This window comes from Thermobia domestica, chromosome 5 (assembly GCF_964235325.1).
Source record: "Thermobia domestica chromosome 5, izTheDome1.hap1.1, whole genome shotgun sequence".
Taxonomy (NCBI): domain Eukaryota; kingdom Metazoa; phylum Arthropoda; class Insecta; order Zygentoma; family Lepismatidae; genus Thermobia; species Thermobia domestica.
In genome coordinates, this window is record NC_137458.1 from 176127583 (window position 1) to 176153881 (window position 26299).

The 26299-nt window shown below is 36.0% G+C and overlaps 2 protein-coding genes across 2 annotated transcripts in view; both read right to left on the bottom strand.

Annotated features, from left to right (window-relative positions):
• LOC145684736 (venom allergen 3-like) overlaps positions 1–26299 on the bottom strand; it is a 354554-nt gene that overhangs the window by 289307 nt on the left and 38948 nt on the right. The window contains exon 2 of the mRNA XM_081757113.1: positions 4416–4555. Coding sequence (XP_081613239.1) covers positions 4416–4529 — 114 coding nt within the window. The 5' untranslated portion in view covers positions 4530–4555. The remainder of the gene's footprint in view (positions 1–4415; positions 4556–26299) is intronic.
• On the bottom strand, positions 17066–17704 carry LOC145685326 (zinc finger MYM-type protein 1-like). Its single transcript, XM_081757701.1, has one exon. It carries the CDS (start codon positions 17702–17704, stop codon positions 17066–17068), a length of 639 nt encoding a protein of 212 aa, XP_081613827.1.

Here is a 26299-nt window from a genome sequence, read left to right on the forward strand (position 1 = left end):
TGCACATATTGCTTTTTTTTTTTTTTTTTTTTTTTTTAACGACAGTTACCACTTAAGAGACTTTCAAGTGCCAGTGGGATGACCTACCTAGGATTATCCCCATTCTTCACTAATTTAAATCGCAAGCAATATATATACTACGTTGTTCAAAAGCGAATACTTTTCACGAAAGTTATCGCGGAAATAACTTTCAGAATATCGGGAGAATAAGGGGGCCTTGATCTATTTTAACTACATGCATTGGGATGTTTGTTAAGCCATAAACAAACAATACTCTTTATTATGTCAAAATCAAGCAATTTTGGCGAACGTCTTCACAGAAAATTATTTTCTTCTTATATTATTTAAAATATGGAAATCCCAAAGTCTGGGGTGTTTGTTCCCGTTTACCCTACTATTTTCAATCGCAACAAGTGAGGATTGTATGAATGCTATAAAAAAGATAAATGTACACATATTTTAAATAAATTGAATAATTTATTCGGTAGGTTTCACTGGAAAATTATTTTGTATGAGCATGTTCAAGCGTGCAACATCGGGTAGAATTAACTCCTTTTACCTCACGTAAACTTGATGTATTGCGATCCCAAACAGTTATTTCTGCAAGTTGAAGGAAGTATCAATAAAATCGCATGCCGTATTAAAAAAGAAAAAAAAAAACATCCCTAACAGGAAATTACCTTTCCTGCATATTTTTAAATAAGGATTTGTTTTACACATTATTCTTGGGTTATTGGATTTAAATATTTATTTATGAAATATAAGCAGAATCTCCTGAGTCGTTTTTGATAAAACTGATTTGCGTTTCAGAAGATAGTCCAGAAAGATGTCGCTCGCAAGAGTTAACTACTACTCCTGAATCTTATAAAAGCCTTAAGTTTCAAGTCTTGTCTCCTATCATTATTAGGAAGTTAATAATAAGATTATGTGCGATGTACTTCGTATTACTTAGTGTACTCTCGAAATTAAATTTATTAGTGATATCTCCTTATTCTGTTAAATATTTAGATTTAAATTTTTTTTATCTTAAGACAGAAGGTTGCGATGCTGATTTCAGGAAAAAAAGAAAGTTCATTCAACCATGAAACACCAGTTGTTGAGAGATGTGAAGTGCGATAATGGCTTGCTGAGACTAGAAACCTGACTAATTATTGAGAGTGTATTTGAAGATCATGCAGATGATAACATGTCCCGTTCAGGAGCCGTTTACCCCTTTGGGATTCATCTGAACACATCTTAATTAACTAATCATCTTTCTCGAAATTGCAAATTCTATAAGAATGTCGTACAATTTTCCCTCGTAACCGAGTTGTAGGTCTTTCTAAAATCAATAAATAAATGATGTACCGGGATATTGATGTAATTCTTTCAAATATTTGTCGAATGGTAAATCTCTAGTCAACAATTTATCGATTTCGCTTAAATCCGCAGTGATGATCTCCAGTAATTTTAACTGCATATGGGGTCAGTCTTGTTAATAGAATATTTGATAGGATTTTATAGGATATTGACAAAAGAGAAATGCCTCGATAATTATTGCAATCAGTCTTGTTTCCTTTCTTATGAATTAGAACAATAATTTATTCTTTTTACTATTTTGCCAATTCCTGCTTGTCCAGATAAGGAGAATGAGTTTCATAATTTCCCATCCAGATAAAATTAACTCAAGAGAAATTTCGTCTATACCTAAAGATTTGTGTTTCTTTAATTTTTTTTATAGCGATTTCCATTTTTCTTAGGTTACACTTTGGAATACACGGCATATCTCTTTCTCTGCTAAGATCACTTTTGGGCTGCATGTTAAACAAATTGTCAATGAAAATCTTCTATCCATTCGACTTGCTATCTGTATCAGGAATAATTTTTCTGTCGGCTTTCTTTAATATATAAGTGCGAGGTTAATAGCCTTCCTCAAATTCGTCGATGCCCTAATATATGATCTTTGATTTTACTATGATCTTCAATTCATTAATTTTAGCTTTCAAAATCGTTTCTTGTAAAAGTTTGAAACTGGTGTCAGCAAATTTTGTAGAGTTATCTATCTTATAAGTATAATATACCCATTCAACAATGTGGACTTCTAAAGACACAAAATTATATGAAATAAAACTTCTAGTTTTACGTTCCATGATTAGGTCTTTTAAACTAAAGGAGACGGATGAATAATGAAGGAGAGAGGAATGGTGGAATGATAATGTAGAGGAAGCAGAAAACTTAGAGAAAGCCACGGATATGGAGGCCAAACAAGTAAACATTTAGCTTTATATATAACATAATATAAAATAAACTGTTAATTCGAATCGGACATATATGGTCATAAGCGATGTTCAATCACAGGAAAACTCAATTGCAAACGAAGAGTCATTTACGAGTATATTGGTCAATACATGAAATCTGACAAGCGAGTGATACACGTTCCAAGAATACTAACTCTTGAAGAGTCGAAATGTAGTTTTATTTAGCTCGTATTCACCGTTGGACGGCGTACGGTGTATCACGAATGTTATCTTTCTGATTGTATTGATTACAGTTTACAGAGTAATTGGTGTGTCGTACGATTCTTTGTGCTATACGATCCTAGTTTTGCATTAATCCGTATACATGGAAATGTTTCAGGTATTTGATTTGTGTTTGTACTTTGTATTTAAAATGGATTCCATTACACACAATTTAAATTTTTCCTTTGAGAGAAGATTCTGCTGTGCAAAGCCAAAACTGCATCTTTATTGCAGCAGTTTGAATAATGTTCTCTCGAATCTCATCCGTGTCTATAAGGACACAAAATTGTTATGTCAGTTTTCGGTTACACACTGCTCCGTTCTTTGCTTTAGACATTGCTTGAAATAATTCAGCAAGTTGCGAGGCAAAACTGTGTTCCTTAGAGGGAGTTTCTCTGATTCTTCAAAGTTATTTCATATAAAAAGAAAATTTGATCATTTCTTTGTTTAAAACTCAAGAAACTCACCTGGACTGTCCCGAAAGATCAGTCAATATTCAAGACTAAATGTACGAATTTCTTATCCGAAAACAATGCGTTGTTGCAAAATTAAAGGACGTCATTAGAACGTTTCTAAAAGTGCAGATCCTTAGATTTTATTGCGTCTTTTTTATCTCTCTTGTAAGTCGAGTATAGTTGTTTAGTGAATCGAATAGATATTATCAGTGGTCGAAGTGAGACGGTATGCGGTGGTATGCCATACCGCCTCTGGTTTTTCAGTGATCAAGACAATATTTAAATAGCCGGTATGTTGAGTTAAAATCATAACAAAACATACCATCTCTGCTTTTTTCCACTTCGAACACTGGATAATATATATATATATATATATATATATATATACAGAGTGTTGGTTAATTCTTGTTTAATTTCATGTGTTAATTTTATTGGTTCACTGTGCAAAAGTGATAGGAGGTAAAGCCGTGCAATTTGGTGTAACTTTAGACGAAGGACATAAATTTTGTTTCGCCCAAGAGGAATGTTACTTGTACTAAAGATTGAAGAGATATAGGGTCAAAGGTCAAATTTCGATTTTTTTTCCTTATGGGACTGCGATTTAAATTCTGAAAGAACCTGAAAAAACATAAATCGAAGTGATAACAAAGAAAAAGCTGTATGGGAACCCAACCAAATATGCGTGAGTCAAGTGTCAAGGTCAGAGGTCACTGTCAGATCAAGGTCACAGGTCACCTTGAGAACCCATTTGACGTGATGAGATACGGACATTGCGTTGTTTTCAGTGCGTTGCGTGATATATATATATATACAGAGAGAGAAGGGAGGGAGGGAGAGAAAGGAGTTGCAAATGCGACAAGTTATTGATACAAGGCCACTCAGGCAGAGGGTGCAGTTGTGATTCAAACAGTCTTGTATAGAGTAAATAGTGTGTTTTCGTTGTTTTTCTAGGGGACAGAAACTTCCGCAGGTATGTTTCTTTCATATTGTTATTTGGAAATGGGTGTATGGGGCGTCCATTTCTGAGTGTGTCTGTTGAGTTCAAATATTAAAATTGCTCGCACTGTGCATGTCAGGTTTACATAACACCAACACTAGCATGTGAAATATAAAATTGGGATATGGCGTGGTGGTGTTAATATATGCCGTGTCTCATGCGAAGTCCATCACGGCTCGTCAGTCCATTACATATTGCACCTCTTCCCACCATTAAGAAGAAGGCAAGCCAAAAGTGTTCAGTGTTCCATAAGTTTCATAGGCTAGTGCTTTTCAACCTACTATATGATTCTAAATATGACATTTTGCTAAAATACGTTTGATTTCACTGAGTTTCTAACACAAATATTGTGCTGACTTCTTCGAATTTGGTCGCTAAAAATTCGAAAGTTCCTGTAACACTAAAGATTTTGTGTACTATGAACTTATATTTAAGATATAACTAAACAACAAGTTACAAATTTACCTCATACAAGCACAAGGTGTGTTTCTTGCATACTTCGCAGTATTCACTTTCTGCATTAGTGTTTAAGAATAGGTATGCAGTTGTACATGCAAATATAGCTGTTAACATAGACATCTTCAGTCTTCAATATACTTGTATTTCTGAAACAAAAATTTGAAACTGAAATACATAAAATCGATAACAAATCTAAATCATTATCAGACAGTTCAAAAAATAAAATGACATGTAATATACATATATTTGGTTATCTTATCTGTACTACATATAAAATCAAATACTTTTGATTAGACCGGCTGACATATTTGGGATCCTAAACGTTTCAGGTATTTTCAGATCTTATTGGCCGATACAGATAGAACATCAAAAATCACTATATACATATAGTAGAAAGCAAACAACAAATGCTATCGGCCCTCGTGACCGAGCGTGCTATTAATGGAAGTCACTTTTGTCGTGAGTTCAAACCCTCCCCAAGGAAAGTTTTTTAATATTTTCTTTAAAATTCTCGTAACACTTTTTTCATTACAATAAGAGTGAAAATAATGCTGAAAAAAGTGATTTACAGAGCGTGCTAATAATGAAAGTTGCTTTCAGCGTGGGTTCAAACCGGGCCCATTTAAAGTTTTTTTTTTTTAATTTTCACTTTTTTCATTAAAATAAGCGTGCAGTTTTACTATACGGATGCATAGTATAAGTAGTAGTAGTAGTAGGAACGGGTTACCACCGTGAAGTTAGCGACCAAAAGTTTAAAAATTCGATATATTTTTAGAGTTCTGAGTAGCACTCAAAGAGTTCTAGAGTTCCTGATAGGTTAGACCAATAGTTCTGGGTAAATAAAGATTTTATAGCGATTTTAAAGTTTCGGTTCTAACTTCACGCAAAACCAAAAATCTTAAAATGTCTCTATTTTTTTAGAGTTCTGAGTAGCACTCAAAGAGTTCTAGAGTTCCTGATAGGTTAGACCAATAGTTTTTGATAAATAAAGATTTTATAGAGATTTGAAAGTTTCGGTTCTAACTTCACGCAAAACCAAAAATCTTAAAATGTCTATATTTTTTTAGAGTTCTGAGTAGCACTCAAAGAGTTCTAGAGTTCCTGATAGGTTAGACCAATAGTTTTTGATAAATAAAGATTTTATAGAGATTTGAAAGTTTCGGTTCTAACTTCACGCAAAACCAAAAATCTTAAAATGTCTATATTTTTTTTAGAGTTCTGAGTAGCACTCAAAGAGTTCTAGAGTTCCTGATAGGTTAGACCAATAGTTCTGGGTAAATAAAGATTTTATAGCGATTTAAAAGTTTCGATGCTAACTTCACGCAAAACCAAAAATCTTAAAATGTGTATATTTTTTTTAGAGTTCTGAGTAGCACTCAAAGAGTTCTAGAGTTCCTGATAAGTTAGACCAATAATTCTGGGTAAATAAAGATTTTATAGCGATTTTAAAGTTTCGGTTTTAACTTCACGCAAAACCAAAAATCTTAAAATGTCTATTTTTTAGAGTTCTGAGTAGCACTCAAAGATTTCTAGAGTTCGTGATAGGTTAGACCAATAGTTTTTGGTAAATAAAGATTTTATAGTGATTTTAAAGTTTCGGTTCTAACTTCACGCAAAACCAAAAATCTTAAAATGTCTATTTTTTTTAGATTTCTGAGTAGCACTCAAAGAGTTCTAGAGTTCCTGATAGTTTAGACCAACAGTTCCAGGTAAATAAAGATTTTAAAGCGATTTTAAAGTTTCGGTGCTAACTTCACGCAAGACCAAAAACCTTTAAATGTGTATATTTTTTAGAGTTCTGAGTAGCACTCAAAGAGTTCTAGAGTTTCTGATAGGTTAGACCAATAGTTCTGGGTAAATAAAGATTTTATAGCTATTTTAAAGTTTCGGTTCTAACTTCACGAAAACTAAAATTCTTAAAATGTGTATATTTTTTTAGAGTTCTGAGTAGCACTCGAAGAGTTCTAAAGTTCCTCATGAAAATTCAGGAGAGTTCTCGCAAAATAAGAGAGTAAACGGGAAATAAGTGTTTCCTCATAATCTACTGACCACACATGCAATCGGTGCAAATCATTAACAAATATATAACACGTGCCTAATAAAAATCCAGCAATGTTGCACAAAGCATTATAGAAATCGACAAGTGGTACTCAAAACTCTCATCACAACTCTATTTCATTACGAATTGAAAGAGTTATATCACCTTGTTCGCAGACGGTTCGCGAATAGCCCATAAATTGTTGACTAAAATTGTTATAAACAAATATTTAACCATTCTACGAACATAACTTGAAAGAACTTGAATAGTATTATTAAGAATTCTGATCAAAACTCTATTTCATTACGAAATAAAATAGTTTTATCTACCTTCTTGACAATCAGCTTGCGAGCGGCCCATAAATTGTTGATTTTAATTGTTATAAATAAAAAAAAAATATAATTCTACGAACAGAACATTAAAGAACTTGACAAATGTTAATTAGAACTTTCATCAGAACTCTATTTCATTAGTAAATAAAAGAGTTATATCACCTTCTTCACAGTCGGTTCCCGAGAGGCCCATAAATTGTTAATTTAAATTGTAATAAATAAAGATTTAACCATTCTACGAACAGAACTTTATATAACCTGACGAGCGCTACTCAGAACTCTCAGCAGAACTCCATTTCGTTGCGAAATAAAACAGTTCTGTCATCTTGTTCACAGTCCGATCGCAAATGGTCCTTAAATTGTTAATTTAAATTGTTATAAATAAAGATTTAACCATTCTGCGTACAGAAAATTTTATAGAACTCGACGAGTGCTACTCAGAACTCTCATCAGAACTCTATTTCATTGTGAAATAAAAGAGTTCTATCACTTTCTTCACAGTCGATTAGCGAGTGACCCATTAATTGTTAATCTAAATTGTTATAAATAAAGATTTCACCATTCTACGAACAGAACTTTATATAACTTAACGATTGCTACTCACAAGTAAACCTTACGTTTGGGTGAATCGAGTTGCTGACTGAGACATATATGAGAAAGTAGTACTAAATGTGGTCAGTATTTCAGTGAAGTTGTAGGTGCGAAGCTCCAGGGGTTTAGGAGATACAACTACCAGAACATCACATGGAAGTACAGAATAGTCTTCATACAGTTGGAAGTAAAAGCTCTGTAAGACCTCTTGTAGCGACAAAAGGTGAATAACAAATATATGGGTACATATTAGGACTAGGAGGAAGTCATATACTAAGGGTATACCTGACGGCGGCCATCTTGAAATCCGCCATTTTGAATTAAGGTCAAGTTTTTAAAATAGGAATAGGGTCATGTGTTACATGATTTAAGGCACAAATTTAACCAGAAGAACAATGGTGACGTTAATTTTTATTTACGCGCAATTGGTAAAAAGTTACAGGGAAATTAAATATTGTTGCAGCATATGTATTAGTCCTTTACCCCACCCTGTAAATTTTGTGTTAATGATAATAATTAAATAAAAAGCAAGTGGATAAATATTAGGTCTATGGTAAGAGTTGCCTTGATGGCGTCCATGTTCAAATCCGCCATTTTGAATCAGACAAAAGTTTTAAACAAAACGCTTAACAGTGACACCTTATTAATAGCAATTTTTACCATAAATCCAACGGTATAACCATTTTTGCTTTATCATTAACCAGCACAAAATTAAATGGAAATAGAGTAATGCAATAGATGGCTTGAGCTAGAAGTTAATCAGAAATACAATGGGCGCGTAACAAATGCTGGTTAGTGATAAAGCAAAAATGGTTATACCGTTGGATTTATGGTAAAATTTGCTATTAATAAGGTGTCACTGTTATGCGTTTTCTTTAAATTTTTGTCTGATTCAAAATGGCGGATTTGAGCATGGCCACCATCAAGGCAACTCTTACCATAGACCTAATATTTATCCACTTGCTTTTTATTTAATTATTATCATTAACACAAAATTTACAGGGTGGGGTAAAGGACTAATACATATGCTGCAACAATATTTAATTTCCCTGTAACTTTTTACCAATTGCGCGTAAATAAAAATTAACGTCACCATTGTTCTTCTGGTTAAATTTGTGCCTTAAATCATGTATCACATGACCCTATTCCTATTTTAAAAACTTAACCTTAATTCAAAATGGCGGATTTCAAGATGGCGACCGTCAGGTATACCCTTACTATATGACTTCTCTCTAGTCCTAATATGTACCCATATATTTGTTATTCACCTTTTGTCGCTACAAGAGGTCTTACAGAGCTTTTACCTCCAACTGTATGAAGACTATTCTGTACTTCCATGTGATGTTCTGGTAGCTGTATCTCCTAAACCCCTGGAGCTTCGCACCTACAACTTCACTGAAATACTGACCACATTTAGTACTACTTTCTCATATATGTCTCAGTCAGCAACTCGATTCACCCAAACGTAAGGTTTACTTGTCAGAACTCTCATCAGAACTCCATTTCATTGCGACATAAAAGAGTTCTATTAACTTGTTGACAGTCGGATCGGAAGTGGTCCCTAAATTGTTAATTTAAATTTCTATAATTAAAGATTTATCCATCGTACGAACAGAGCTATATAGAACTTGACGATTGCTAATCAAAACTCTCATCAGAACTCCATTTCCTTGGGAAATAAGAGTTCTATCACCTTGTTCAGAGTCGGTTCGCTAATGGTCCATAAATTGTTAATTTAAATTGTTATAGATAAAGATTTAACCATTCTACGAACAGACCTTTATAGAACTTGACGAGTGCTACTCAGAACTTCCCTCAGAACTCTATTTCATTGCGAAATAAAAGAGTTGTATCATCTTGTCCATAGTCGGTTGGCGAGTGGCTCATAAATGGTTAATTTAAATTGTTATAAATAAAGTTTTAAAATTTCTACGAAGAGAACTTTATAGAACTTGACGAGTGCTAATCAGAACTCCCATCAGAAGTCTATTTAATTGCGCAATAAAAGAGTTCTTTCACCTTATTAAGAGGCGGATTGCAAATTGTCAATAAATTGTTAATTCAAATTGTTATAAATAAATATTTAACCATTCTACGAACAGAACTATATAGAACATGACGAGTGTAACTCAGAACTCTTATCAGAACTCTATTTCATTGCGAAATAGAAGAGTTCTATTACCTTGTTTAGAATCAGCTCGCGATTGGCCCATAAATTGTTAATTTAAATTGTTATAAATAAAGATTTAATCATTTTACAAACAGAACTTAATAGAATTTGAAGAATGCTACTCACAAGTCTCATCAGAACTCTATTTCATTGAGAAATAAAACAGTTCTAAAAGCACTCGTCAAGGTTTATAAACTTCCGTTCGTAGAGTTTTTAAACCTTATTTATAACAATTTAAATTAACAATTTATGTGCCACTCGCGACCCGACTGTGAACAAGGTAATCGAAGTCTTTCATTTCGCAATGAAATAGAGTTCTCATGAGAGTTCTGAGTAGTATTCGTCATGTTCTATATAGTTCTGTTCGTATAATGGTTAAATATTTATTTATAACAATTTACGGACCCTTTGCGAACCAACAGTGATCTAGGTGATAGGACTATTTTATTTTGTAATGAAATACAGTTCTGACAAGAATGCTGAGTACCACCCGTCAAGCTCTATAAAGGTCTGTTCGTAGAATGTTTAAATCTTTATTTATAACGATTTAAGTTAACAATTTATAATAGTTAAATCTTTATTTGTAAAAATTTAAATGAACAATTTATGGGCAAATCGAGAAACGACTGTAAACCAGGTGACAGAACTCTTTTATTTTGCAATGAAATAGAGTTCTGATGACAGTTCTGAGTAGAACTCGTCAAGTTCTAAAAGGTTGGGTTCTTAGAATAATAGAGTTCTGAGGAGAGTGTTAATAGTGTTTTGATGAGAATTCTTAATAATACCCGTCAAGTTCTTTCAAGTTCTGTTCGTAGAATGGTTAAATATTAATTTATAACAACTTAAATCAACAATTTATGTGCTATTAGCGAACCGACTGAGAACAAAGTGATAGAACTCTCTTATTTCGTAATGAAATAGAGGTCCGATCAGAGTTTTGAGTAGCACTTGTCGATTTCTATAATGTATTGTGTAATATTGGTTGATTTTTATTAGACACGTATTATATACTTGTTAATGATTAGTACCGATTGCCCGTGTGGTCAGTAGATTATGAGGAAACACTTATTTCCCGTTTACTCCCTTATTTTGCAAGAACTCTTCTGAATTTTCATGAGGAACTTTAGAACTCTTCGAGTGCTACTCAGAACTCTAAAAAAAAATATACACATTTTAAGATTTTTGGTTTTCGTGAAGTTAGAACCAAAACTTTAAAATCGCTATAAATTCTTCATTTGTCCAGAACTATTGGTCTAAGCTATCAGGAACTCTAGAACTCTTTGAGTGCTACTCAGAACTCTAAAAAATTATACACATTTTAAGATTTTTGGTTTTGCGTGAAGTTAGCACCGAAACTTTAAAATCGCTATAAAATCTTTATTTACCCAGAACTATTGGTCTAACCTATCAGGAACTCTAGAACTCATTGAGTGCTACTCAGAACTCTAAAAATATATCGATTTTTTAAACTTTTGGTCGCTAACTTCACGGGGGTGAACGTGTTAGAAGCCCGGAGAGGTTGGTTTGGTTTTGCTTTCAACATGAAGTGGGCAAATTAAAGGCTTGCCCAAATTTTTGTGTACATTTTACATGACCAACTTAAAACAGCTGACTAGGATAGCGCGCGAATAGTGAAACGTTTGGGATCGACAAAATTGCGACCGGCTGTAGATAATTTGCCGCCTGGTGCAACAATATTAATTGTCAGTCACCTTTCCCTAGGAAATCACATCCTAAAACTAAGATCTTAAGTACGTTACCTTCATCAAATTTTAAAAGCTTTACTAAAATATAGAATATAATTCTTGGGATATTCTATTAGCATAACTTTAAGTACTTGTATTTATTTATTGACTCGGAACATACTTACTGAATGAGCGACAAACTTCGTTAAACGTATCGCGTAAGGCTTTCGTCAATTGAAAACAACAGCAACAACAAAAAAGTGAAGTTAGTTTCAGTCGCATGTTGACTTCTCGTCTTGTGAAATGAAAACCCATAAAGTCAGATATACTTAACGACATTGTCATTTTAATATAGTTAACACAGAATCATTACTGTTTTGTTTTATAGAAGAAAATTGTATAGCTTTTATTCTCGTATAATCAGAAATAAGACGAGAGTAGTCCAATTGCACTGTTCAACAAATTTTGATCGAAAGTGTGTAAATTCTTTGAAATTGCGATTTTTACATTCATTTAAGCATAATATGAAAGGAAATGATAATAGAAGAGTTTTCTTAGCTCAGGTTGTGAAAAAATGCCCTTGTACAACAGTAGCTATATATATACAAATGTATTAATATTTATAGAACATTTAAGCAAAATCCTTGTAAAAACCTACATTTCACTTTTTTTTAAATCTATTTCACTGTGATGTGATAAGCTGGGGAGTTAAGAAGTACCCTAACCTATAGCTTTCTATACCCTTGTACTTCCTTTTTCAAAATTGCGCAAATACCAGTTTCACAGCGATACAGAAAATAAAGTAACCGTGGTCAAGTTAAACATTAACAATTCCGTAATAAAAATCAGTATTAACATCAAAACATGAAAAATATGTACAAATACCTTTTTGTGCAAGAACTACACTGCAATGTAGACAAAAGTTTCAAGTGATCCCTTGTATAGGATTATGTTTATTTTATTTTGAGCGTCTTCGCTTGGCTTGCCTTTTGTAGGTTACATCTGGAGCATACCTTGCAATAGTCTAACAGTAGTCGGCCAATATGTTAGAACTCCACTTTTCCTCATATCTCTTCTCCATGGCTGCAATATCTTGATGGAAACGCTCACCATGTTCGTCACTTACTGCTCCACAATCTTCGGGAAAGAAGTCTAGATGTGAATGAAGAAAGTGGAGTTTCAGAGACATATTGCAACCAAGATTTTCGTAGCACAATAACAACTTTGCTACCAGTTGTTTGTAATTTGTTGCTCGGTGTCTTCCTAAGAACTGTGAACAAACACTCTTCAAGCTTTTCCACGCAGCTTTCTCCTCACCTTGGAGAATTTCGTCGAACTTGTGATTTTTGAATAGTTGCCTAATCCGTGAAAACACCCTCTTTAACTTTGGCATCACTTAATCGAGGGAATTGTCCTCTTAGGTACTTATAGGCCTCATCCTCTTGGTTCATGTTCTTAACAAAACTTTTCATAAGACCTAATTTAATATGTAGAGGGGGAAGCAAAATTCGGTTACGATCTACCAGTGGTTCATGCTGTACATTTTTCACTCCCGGCTGAAGAGTTTCTGTGGTACTCCAATCACTTTTGCGGTAATGAGATCCACGATCTCTACTGTCCCATTCACATATAAAGCAACAATACTTTGTATACCCTAACTGCATACCTAGCAACAGTGCTATTACTTTAAGGTCACCACAAATGAGCCACTGAAAATCGTAATATTTAATGGCTTGAAGTAAATGTTTCAAGTTTTCATAAGATTCCTTCATATGAACTGCGTAACCTACAGGAATTGAAGGAAGTTCATTTCCAATATGTAAAAGCACTGCCTTTAAACTCACCTTGGACGAATCTATAAAGAGCCTCCACTCCGTAGGTTTGTAATTAATTTTAAGTGCCTTCATGAGACCATTTACATCTGTACATGCCACAAGTGTGTCTTCCATAGCAAGAAATGAAGTGAACATCTCCCTATTCCGATACACTGAAATATTTACTTTTTCCTGCAATAAATTCCATTGCTTTAAGCGTGACGCTAAAATTTCGGCTTTGCTTTTCGAGAGGTCCAAGTCTCTGATTAGATCACTTAGTTCCTCTTGAGTAAGTCTATGTGGTTCACATGGAGGTTCTTCTACAACAATCGTAGGGTCCTTCGAAGTACTTGATTCAGGAGCTTCAACTTCTTGATCATCATCAGAAAAAAGATCGTATTCTTTAGGTGGGTCAGGAACAGGTAGTCTTTCTCCATGTGGAACAGGGCGTATTGCAGAAGGAATGTTAGGATAGATCAAGGCCCGCTTCTTTTTCGTGGAAATTCCCTTCTTGACGGAAGGAACTATACAAAAATAACAGTCTCTGATGTGGTCGCTGGGCTCCCTCCAAATCATGGGCACTGCAAAAGGCATTGAGCGCCCCTTCCCATTAATCCAATTTCTTAGATTGCTGACACAAGTGTTACACACAATGTGGTGTGCCCAAGTCCGCGTCCGTATCTGAGAGTGTCCATAAAAGGGAGGGTTTTGTTCCGTAAGAGAACATATATTTTTGCCGGGACAAAAAGTCTGTCCGTATTATAGAGGTGTCCGTTATTGAGAGGTGTCCGTTAAGGGAGGTTTCAGTGTATTACGATTATCATTATTATTAGTATTATTATTATTCATATTATTATTACGACAAAAGAAGGAAAGAAAAGTCAAATAGTCGAAGTTATTCATACGAACAGGAAAGATATATGTCAGATGTTTCTTAGGTTTACACATGAACGCAATAATATTATTACATGTATGGATTTACAGATAGGATTATCATTTTATAACAACAAAAATGAACTATAAATATTTATTAAATGATAACAGTAATGAATTTTGTTTCGTCTTTCTTCTAGGTAGAAAAGTGAAGAGACATCCTAAATAGGATCATTCTTGTGCCTAGAGTTTTAAGTTCGATCACTATTTGCAATTTGTGCACAGGTAGGAACAATTCCAGAATTCCTAGGAACAATAACACATTTTTGGCCCATTCATCAATTGTTGGCTAAACACTTTACGTTTCCAGACAGTACGAATCAAGGTTGGTACAGATGACGTAATTTTGTGTTGCCGGCATTTCACCTGTAAAGGAAGTCGTATCAACATTTAGGCCCAGAGAAATTGAATATTTTTATGTTAGTATACATAAGAAGTATCAATATTGTAAGTGATAAAAATTTTCTCAATTACTTCAGCGGGGATTCGAACCCGCCACCCAAACGTTCTGAAACTAACTCTTAAGCCACTACTCCAAGACATCACTGTCCTGGGAAAAGGAAAAAACTGGATGTGCAGTGAATTCAATAAATTACACACTTTTACGATTCCAGTGTGATAACTATGAAACTTGCAGATTTCAGTCATTATAAAAACAGTAATGTTATGTAGAAAGAATAGTCCAGAAAATTCAACTTTAAATTGAAAAACATAAAGAAACACAAACACGCAAGGACGTGAAAGAGAAACTGGCCTTTAGAGGGCTTCGAAGCCTACACAGGCACAGTGCACACTAGTCAAGTCAAGATTTAAGCCTGTCTCGACTCGTCTCGAGAAAATGTTGTCTCGACTCCTCGACTCAACTCAAATTCGAGTCGAGACAAACTATACGAGTTAAAATATACTCACACATCAGCCAGAACATTATGACTATCTACCTAATTGTCAGTATGTCCACCATTGGCATAATAACAACGGCGATGAGTCTTGGCATGGATGCAATGACCGTTTGTAGGTCGCTGGAGAGAGTTGGCACCACATGTGCACACACAGGTCACCTAATTCCCGTAAATTCCGGGCAGGGGCGATGCGCTCTGACGTCACGTTCAATCACATTCCAAATGTGTTCATTTGGGTTCAGATCCGGCGAGTTGGGAGCCAACACATCGTTTTGAATTCGCTCCTGTGTTCCTCGAACTACTTCATCACACTCCTGGAATTGTGACATGGTGCATTATCTTGTCGAAAAATGCCACTACCATTTGGAAACATGCTCGTCATGAAGGAGTGTACGTAGTCTGCAAGTAGTGTGCGGCACGCCTCGGCCGTCACGGTGCCTTGCTCGAGCTCCACTTGACACATGGATGCATAAGCGTAACCTTGGCCCATATGGTTGGGGGGCACACACACAGAAAATACATACATATATATATATTCTCAACCTTTGTCGACCCACTGCTGCATGAAGAGCTCTTCAATTCTTTTTCACACGTATCTATTTTCGGCAGTTTATTTCCACATTACTCCACACTGCTTCCAATTTCATCACACCATATTGTATTATAACGTTTTCTGGATCGTTTTCGTTCCCTTAGGATCCAGTCAAGGATTGCTTTTGTCCACCTATCGTCAGTTCTTCTTGCAACATGATCAGCTCCCTGACACTTGAGCCCTTTTATTTTCGCAATGATATCGGTCACTCCTGTCATCTTCCTGATCCATTAATTACTTTTTCTATCTCTCCGGGTTATTCCAAGCATACATCTTTCCATGTTTTTTGAGTTGTATATGCTATCTCCCTATGCAACTTTAAGAATGAGCATTATAAATTAACAACTGATCACAGAAATTCAACCAACCGTAGATTTTAATTCATACTTTAGATTGGGAGCAGCAACATATTTCAAATATTGCCTTTGGTATAAAAGTCGATTATAAAGTTTGAATTTGCGGTGGCAGCAACATGGCATGAGTGTGAACTGCAATTCTTCTTTTCTTTCATTGTTAGGAGACCATAAGAAGTTCTATTTATTGACTGTAAGATTTACAAGCTGTAATTAGAAGTATATAAAATACATTGCTCACTTTTACACATGTAAACTTTTCATTGTTTCGACAAAAATATAGTCACAAATTTCCATTTGGGCAGGTAGTCTTCAACTTTAAATTGTCAGTTTTTGAAACCAACCATACTTTTGCTTCTAATGTTTTAACCAAATATTTAACACCGTAGTTTCGAGAAACCCTCTCTGATTTTGGATCACAATTGTGTAGTTGGAGTGTGGGAATGATATAACTACAACTCAGGCAGATATCCAGCCTAACTTTACGTTAGTTTTTGCAGGTGAAACCTAAAATTATACCTTTGCCTCTGTGCTAAAAATTGTTTTCGTCAATAGCCGGAATGCCCTTCCCTAGAATTATTTGGCGGAACACAATGACGCAGAATGAAAAGTTCTAGATTAGTTCTAATAGCGTGCTTTAATAGGATATTAATCTGCTTAAAATATGACAATATTAAACTGAAAAGACTACAAATTTGGAGGGAGACAAGTACATCACAGGAACTGAATTCGGGCACCACACTGACTTACTGAAACGCAGAACAGGTGCGTTCCATTCCATTTTAAGCCCCGCTTAGCCAATCTTTCCGTGATCTTTGCCATTCCCTCATATTGACCTGAGCCTTAAATGATGTTAGGGAATTACCAGGAACAACCTATCAGCACAATATCCACGTATTCGTTTATCGTTTAGCCCAGCTCATTAATAGTATTTCTTTAAGAAAAAATCTCCAAAGAGGGCATTTTAAAAGTAAAGAGGGGTATGATAGTTAAACATATGTTTCTTCTTATCCTGATTTTCTCTGAAAATTTGCCTGAAGGATATTTTGCACTTGAGTGTGTGTGTATGGAGGGGGAAGCAATACTGCTGAATGCAATAATCTCTGAAGCAAATACTGCTTATCAATAATACAAGGAATTAAGTAATCCAAATATTAGCCAGTAAAATATCACATTTATAATTTTGATTTAATAACTTAATATTTCACTTACCGCTAAATGTAATGATATGGAAACTGGACTTGAACTGTTAATAAAGCTGCAGCCACATTCCTCGAAATGTTGTTTCTGAATCAAATTTGTAGATAATCTGAGAAACGTTAATGTCATAAGATCTTTCTATGCACAACACAGCTAAACTACGAAGTCCTTCTTGACCCATAATGCAACGAACGTATGTTTTTAGCCGTCTTAGGCACGAAAAAGAACGTTCACTGGTTACGGAACTCGCAGGCACGGTTAGAAAAATCGTATAAACTTTGTTCAAGTTTGGAAAGCATTCGCAAAGGTTCAATTTCAAAAAAAAATTTAGACGCGATGAAAAATAATTTTCAGTCCGTCTCTCTGCACATAAATTGGAGAAAACTGTTAACTCCGATGTGAGCTCAACTTTGGGGATTTTGTAGGTGTTGCTGACAATTGTGATACTTTCTGCTGATGACTTGTGTTGTTTCAACACATCGTGGATGGAATGAAGAACCTGCATATCATTTTCTTTGAACTTATTGCTAATGTTTGTCACAAGGATGTCAACAACCGGATAATACACTTCGCGTCTGTAATATTCAGTTGCTGTTTCACACTCGGAAACAGCCTTGGGGTGCAGTGTACCATCCAATGCTCGTGGGATTTGTCTTCTTCGTGGGACGTTCGGTGCACTGCACCCCATGGCTTCTGTAATTTTTTCTGTTACGTAACAAAAAACATGTGTTACGTAACGAAAACCCCTTCTTCCCCCCTTGCCAAGCTTCGTAAGGCAAGGCTGAACCCCCTCCGATCCCTTTGCGGCGTTACGTTATATGTGGACGACCCCATAGCCTGCCTTTTTGGCGATGCTTCTATGAAGGAATGCAAACTACTCAGACCACCAAATATGTTTCGAATCGCAGACACTTCTCCTCACACACCAACAATGGATAAATTCAAAATGTTTGTAACAATGAATATAAATGGCTAAATCGTTCACGTCTCTCATCCTCATTGAAACGCCAGAGTGCTGACCACGCATCGCGGTTGCACCATTGTAACATTGTCCTCGGATGTTATCTAAGCTGTTAGACCCAGTAATATTAGTAGAGTGGTGACACTTGGTTTTATTTGACCTACTGACCATGCGCAAACTGTTCCAGTTCCGGTTCCGGTTCCGATACATCTTCCGACCCCTGTTCCGACTCAAGTTCCAGTACCTCTTCCGGTTCCTCGTCAAAACATTAATACAAAACTCTGAAGCTAGTCCTCTTGTTACGGGACAACGGTCGTAAGCCTCACGTGGAAACAATATTGCATCAGCCTACTCCCTCGACATTGCACCGGTTCCATTCCTTGGATTCACCAGTTCAAATACCATCTTTGCGATGGAATACATGGCCTTCCAGAACAATGTAACAGTTATAAAAAGACTATGACCTATTGTAGACTTTACACAAAAGGCACAACAGCTCTTATTGAACATAGCAGAAATTACACTCAGTCTAGAAATGCAGAAATTACACAGACTACAAAGGCTATAGCAGATTTCACAACACATATTCCTCTAGAAAGGCTGTGACGTTGGCCGCTGCGTTGACCCTAAAGGCTGCTAGTACTGTCTTTTAACCCTATGTAACATAGAAGAGCTAATAAAAGAAAATTACTTATCTTTAAACCTCTCCGTAAGAAATACTATGACCAATTTTTAAACCCCTTATGTAACATAGGAAAAATGGAACTTTAAAATTGCATTTCAGGGCACACACACACTCACACACACACACACATACTCACATGGTTATGGAACACTTGGAGCCGTATGTTCAGTTCCAATTTCGTTTCCAGTGCCAGTTCTCGGTCCGATTACACATGAGCAGACTGCGAACATGTTTAACATAACAAAAATTATAACAGATTATTACTAAAAGCTCATGTCTATATAACAGACTTTTACTAAAAAATATTACGTCCCTACAACCTTACATGTAGAGATTTTTATAAGGCTATGGCATATTTTTGAAATTCCTAATTAACATACCAGAAAATACATAACCGTGGCCGCAAACTATTTCCAGTTAGAGGCGGGTTTTCTGCTACAACAGGAGAACTGCAATATGTGCTGTGTTGTAGATCTTTCTGTATTCTGTACGTAAAGACAGGGGACACTCATAATTTCGGTTTAATCAATTTTGTAGAGCTCAACAAGATGATTTGACTCTTGTGCGTAGTTTTTGAGGTGCTGCGCGGAGCATACCCTCATTCTGCAGTTTAAGACTATTGTATTTTGGGGCTACTGTAGCGTCCCCAACTAAGTACAGGGTAGGAACAAAGTTCCTTTCAATAGAGGTGTGCGAATTGGGAGACACGGTAGATCAGTGATAGAGCGCTTACCTTTGGTGCGTGGGATCCTTCGTTCGACTCTTCATTAAGTAAGTTTGTAGTGGACAACATTGTGTCCTCCCGTTTCCTCCCACTTTCTCATTCCACCAATTCTTTCATTATTATGTCTCCTTTAGCCTAAAAGGCATAATTGTGAGACGTTAAACAGTAAAAATTAAAATCAGGTGTCAGAGATTCAATTATGTGTAGTTTTCGAGAAAAATTGAAAAAATATTTTAATGCTGCTAAGAATATGTTATTTTGGTTCCCCCAAAAGATAACAACCTCTTTCATTCCTCATTATTTCTCCTATCACTGTATTTTCTAGCATTAATACGAAACTTTAGAGCCAGTCCTCCTGTTACGGGACAACGCTAATCTACACGTGGAAACAAAGCAGCACCTGCCATACTCCCTGGACATTGCACCTGTACCATTCCTTGGAAACGCCAGTACAAATATTTTCTTGACGATGGAATCCATGGCCTTTCAAAACATTGACAGAAGGTCGTCGATGCTGATGGGAACCAATTTTGATGTCTTAGGTGACATATCGATGTTTTAAGTGGGCAACTTGAGGTCAAACAAAGGGAACTCTGGAGATTTTGTCTTCCTCGGGCACTTATCATTTAAGTTATTGGATACCCATCATAACAATGCCCATTTTTGTCGAGACAAATGTTTTACGTAACATAACTTCGAAAGAATTTCACTGGCCTTCCATGTGTCGTGAGATTGGCAATGTTGTGAGGGGGATATGTAATTTACATGCACCAGTAAAATAGTGGTCAGCTCGAAGTCAAATATAACTCGGGGACCTTTTGAGATTTTATTGTCATATTCGGTGTTAAATAGTTTCTGACCCACCAATTTCGGCGGCATTTTCGAACTAAATTTAGTAATTTTAGTTCTTTGTACGACCTTGCTGTGAGAAGCTCAATTAGTATAATGATTTTAAAAATGTACAAAAAAGAAATAATTTAAAATATTTAATTCTTAGATAGAGAAAATATTAAAAGCAGCAGCTGCAGCAACATATCTTGCTTCAGGTAAGTATATCCTAAATAATTTTGATGTTACGTTGGCACAGAATATGTAGAAAATGGTCAGCTCGAGGACAAATATAACTCGGAAAAATATTGACAATTTGTTCTCAGTTTCGCTACTAACTCGAGAAAATCCACGCTAATTTTACCCTTAAAAGGCTCAGGGGATGCCTGTGAGGCTCCCTGCTGCATATACAAGCTACCTGAACTCACCGCGACTTTTTGTATTTTCCGACATTAATAGGAAAGTCTAGTCACTACTTTGCTATGAAATCATTTGTCAATGGTAATAAAAATAAACAGTATCAAACAATTAGAAAAGTACATACTTCAATAGGAGCCTCAGAGGCACCCCTTGGGCCTTTATGTTAGTTTAAAAAATAACGCTATTTTTTCTTAGGTAAAGTACAAAAAGTGCTTAGGAAACGCAATCGGAGGGTGTATTTCAAAGAGATAGAAGAATTCTAGAGCGCAGCAGACGGGACGAAATATCTATTAAGAATAATGGCATTAAAAATTAACCAGGGTGCCTCCGAGGCACCCCCTTGGGCCTTTATGTCAGTATAAAAAATAACCCTATTTTTCTGAAGTAAAATAAGAAAACGTATGAAGAACAACTCAATCAGGGGGCATATTCCAAAGAGATAGGAGCATTATAGAGCGGAAAACATGCGACGAAACATCTATTAAGAATAATTGCACTAAAAGTGGACCAGAATGCCTCTGAGGCACCCCCTGGGCTTTCTCGGGTTAAATAGGTACGAAAATAATTTCTGGGGACAATAATTTCGGCGGCATTTAGTAACTGGAATCAAATTTAGTAACGTTTTTTTTTCTCTTTTACGAGTTGCAGTGAGAAGTTCAATTAGTTCATTAATTTTAAAAATATTTAATTCTTAGCTTGCGAAAAATATTAAAAGACGCATAAAACTAAAAGGGATTGCAGCATAATATATTGGTTTAGATAAGGATAGTCTAAACAATTTAACCTAGATAAGTATACCCATTGTTTTCAATTTTGTTATTACGTTGGCACATAGCATATGTAAAAAATGGTCAGCTCGATGACAAATATAACTCGGGAACATATTGACACTTTGTTTTCAGATTCATTATTCAATAGCTACCAAAATAATTTCTAGGACGCTAATTTCGTCGCTATTTTGTAATCAAATTTAGCAACTATTTTTTGTTCTTTTTACGAAATTGCAGCGAAAAGCTCAATTAGTACATCGATTTAAAAAATAAAAAATAAGTAATGCATTTCAATTAATTATTGCGTAAGCACGTTATGACATTCTCTCTTGACACTTGGAGTGTGAATGATGAACTATTTTCTGTTCAGGGGATGGCAACACACACGTACCTGGAACTTCTGTAACTGGAGGGACCAATGCAATAAACGGGAGGACACAATGTTGTCCACTACAAACTTACTTAATAAAGAGTCGAACGAAGGATCCCACGCACCAAAGGTAAGCGCTCTATCACTGAGCTACCGTGTCTCCCAATTCGCACGCAGTGCTCTATTGAAAGGAACTTTGTTCCAACCCTGTACTTAGTTGGGGACGCTACAGTAGTCCCAAAATACAATAGTCTTAAATTGCAGAATGAGGGTATGCTCCGCGCAGCACCTCAAAAACTACGCACAAGAGTCAAATCATCTTGTTGAGCTCTACAAAATTGATTAAACCGAAATTATGAGTGTTCCCTGTCTTTACGTACAGAATACAGAAAGATCTACAACACAGCACATATTGCAGTTCTCCTGTTGTAGCAGAAAACCCGCCTCTAACTGGAAATAGTTTGCGGCCACGGTTATGTAATTTCTGGTATGTTAATTAGGAATTTCAAAAATATGCCATAGCCTTATAAAAATCTCTACATGTAAGGTTGTAGGGACGTAATATTTTTTAGTAAAAGTCTGTTATATAGACATGAGCTTTTAGTAATAATCTGTTATAATTTTTGATATGTTAAACATGTTCGCAGTCTGCTCATGTGTAATCGGAGCGGGAACTAGTACTGGAAGCGAAATTGGAACTGCACATACGGCTCCAAGTGTTCCGTAAACCATATGAGTATATATATGTGTGTGTGTGTGTGCTGAAATGGAATTTTAAAGTTCCATTTTTCCTAAGTTACATAAGGGGTTGCAAAATTGGTCATAGTATTTCTTTACGGAGAAGTTTAAAAATAAGTCATTCACTATTATTAGCTGTACTATGTTACATAGAGTTAAAAAAAACAGTACTGGCAGCCTTTGGTATGTGTCTTTTATAATTTTTTGCTATGTTAAATATGTTCATAGCCTGCTCCTGTGTAATCGGAACCGAAACTGGCAGTGGAACCGGATTTGGTACTGAGCATACGCCACTAAGTACCTCGTTAACCATGTGTGTACGTGTGAAATAAACTGTAATTTTAAAGTTTTACGTCCCACGATTATGCCAAAGAAGCTAAATAAGAATGGTTTATCCACCACACGTGAGCTGAGAACGTACCACTGAACCATGGCAACTGTTTTAGGGGATGAAAAAAGTGCTCGTAAAAGGCAACTCATTCCGTAGTCTGCTCCTGTGTTCAATCGAAACCGGAACTGGCACAGGAATCAAAATTGTACATATGCCACTAAGTAGTGTTGCCACGAGACGAGACGAGACGAGACTTCAGGCTGTCTCGTCTCGTCTCGCGCAAAGCATGTCTCGTCTCGTGTCTCGTCTCGAAAAAATGTGCTCGTCCCGTCTCGTGTCTCGTCTCGAGAGGTTCTGTCCCGTCTCGTCTTGTTTGTCTCGTTTTGTCTCGTCTTGTCTCGTAAGAAAATATAGCAGCATACCATGGGAACAAAAGTAAAATGTAGCAGGCTGCACCATGCTAATCAAGATACAACTAACAAGGGAAGAGGGGGAGATTATATATCGAAGTGGAAGATGGTTTATATACCAATCGAAAGCACTAATGACGCCTATTACGAAACTGTAATAAAAAGTTTCCGAATGCATATACTATGCGAGTTATATGAATATACAGGGTGTCCAGAAAATCCGTTTTCACCCCTTGAAATCGCAAACGATGAGACAGATGTCAAAACTGGAAAACACGTTTTTGATCATTATAAAAGTACAATGTATCAAAGCAAACATTGTTGACCCAGGGCCACCCGCAGAGTCCCAGGCGGGGCCCAATCAAAAATTACAAAAGCTAAGGGGGTCAAGTAGTATATCGTTCGATACTTCTTGGGAAATGAAAGAAGACGAACAAGTCCCAACTCTCTAAAATTACCCTGTGCAAAATGGCGGCCGGTCAAACTGTCAGCAAAAACGTTATTGTAGAGTCTATGGCCGCCCTCCAAAGAAAGAAAAAAACTGAAACGGTAAGACAGATGTCAAAAAAGAAAAACATTTGTGTTATCTTTTCAAAAGTACAATGATTGAAAGTAAAAATGTTTGTCGCAGGGTCCTCCACAAGGTTCCAGACGGGGTTCTACTCAAAATTTTCAAATGGAAAATATGGTCAAATAAAGCTGTTGACTAGTTGAGAAATAAAAGAACACGGAACAACTCTCGATCCTCTAAAATTACCCTGTGTAAAATGGCGACCGGTCAAAATGTACATCTTCATTTCGATTTTCTGAGCACGTTCACTTTCCATTTTGCAATCGGCACTTGTTTTCATTCTGAGACATCTGTGCGTATTTACTTTTCCTGGTGCGAGGAATTCTTTCGTTTGAATCATTTTATAATTGATAAACCAGATAACGAGCATAAGTACCACTATTGTGCAGTCATAAACATAAATAAGTAGAGGTAAGAGTCTTTACTTCTCATGGCTCCAACCTCTACTTATTTATGTTCGTGGAAGTACATTATATGTTAACTAGTCAGCTCTATACTCAAAGATGTCAAATGTTGTCGTTTCTTTTCTTTATGTCTTAATTTGCTTTTATTTTATTATATTTTTTTTATTTATTTAGACATTACTGGGCTCAAAGAGCAGAATCTCACAGTAGGGGCATTTCCTTTCTTTTCGTTGAGTACAAGAATTAAAGTGAAAATAAACTAAAACCCGGTTACAGAAAGAACAACTAAAATGCAAGATGTTTACACAGTATTATCGTAGAGCGTCCATACTTGTTCTATCTGCTTTCATTTAATAACAGCTTTAAACGATGTGCTACTTGACCTCCCTTGCCATTTGAACAATTTGAGTATGACCCCGCCTGGGACATTATGGAGGACCCTGAGACAAATAATTTTACTTCCAATCATCGTACTTTTGAAATTATGACACACATGTTTTCCTGTTTTGACATCTGCCTCACCGTTTCAGGATTTTTTGGGGGGTGGCCATCGACTTTACAATGACGTTTTTGCTGACAGTTTGACCGGCCGCCATTTTGCACAGGGTAATTTTAGAGTATTGAGACTTGTTCCGTCTTCTTTCATTTCCCAAGAAGTTTCGAACAATATACTACTTGACCCCCTTACCTTTTGTAATTTTTGAGTTGGACCCCGCCCAGTACACTGCGGGTGGCCTTGTGACAAGAATTTTTGCTTTGATACGTTGTACTTTTAAAATGATCAAACACGTGAGTAGTAGGGGTCCGCGTTGGCGCGAATGACTCATCCTCACTCTCTTTCATGACCGGGGTGAAAGGTCAATGACCTTGGCCCGGGGTCAATGACCTAGGGGTACTTAGGACCACCCCCTCTAGATTTTGGCAGGGGTACCATGGCCCACCCCCTAAATTTTGGCAGGGGTACATAGGGCCACCCCCCTTAAATTTTGGAAATTGCCAAATCTAAAAATTTGGTATGGTAGCCTAGGACCATAGTATGTACCTCTATCAGTATTGGGTGTCTATGTCGTTCCCTTTCATGGGTAAAAAATTGTCAAAAATTCAAATTTCGGAGGTTTTTGACCTAATTTATCCCCTTGGATGAGGTATTATTACCCTATATGGTTATATGGGCGTATACAGGGGTCTATTGCCTTTCATAAGACATGGGTATATTAAAACACCCATTGAAAATTTTGGGAGGGGTACCTTAGCCCACCCCTTAAATTTTGGAAATTGCCCAATTTAAACATTTGGTATTATAGTATAGGACCCTAATATGTATTATGATAAATTTGGATGGTCCACCTCGTTCCCTTTTAGGGGTACCAAATTGCCAAAATATAAACGTAAACAATACGTAGTACCACGTGTTTGGTTTTGACCTAATTTATCCCCTTGGATGAGGTTCTATTACCTTATATGTTTATATGAGCGTATACAAGAGTCTATTACCTTTCATAAGACATGGGCATATTGGTGCACCCCTTTAAAAATTTGGGAGGGGTACCTTGGCCCACCCCTTTAATTTTAGAAATTGCCCAATTTAAACATTTGGTAAAATAGTATAGAACCTATTATGTATCATTATAAATTTGGGTGGTCCATCTCGTTCCCTTTCATGGGTACACAATTGCCAAATTTTAGTACAACCACGTGTTTGGTCTTTTGACCTAATTTATCACCTTTGATGAGGTGTTATTATCTTATATCGTTATATGGGCGTATACAGGAGTTCATTACCTTTCATAAGACATGGATATATTAATGCACCCCTTGAAAAATTTGGGAGAGGTACCTTGGACCACCCCTTAAATTTTGGAAATTGCCCAATTTAAACATTTGGTATTATAGTATAGGACCCTAATATGTATTATGATAAATTTTAATGGTCCACCTCGTTCCCTTTTAGGGGTACCAAATTGCCAAAATATAAACGTAAGCAATACGTAGTACCACGTGTTTGGTTTTGACCTAATTTATCCCCTTGGATGAGGTCCTATTACCTTATATGTTTATATGAGCGTATACA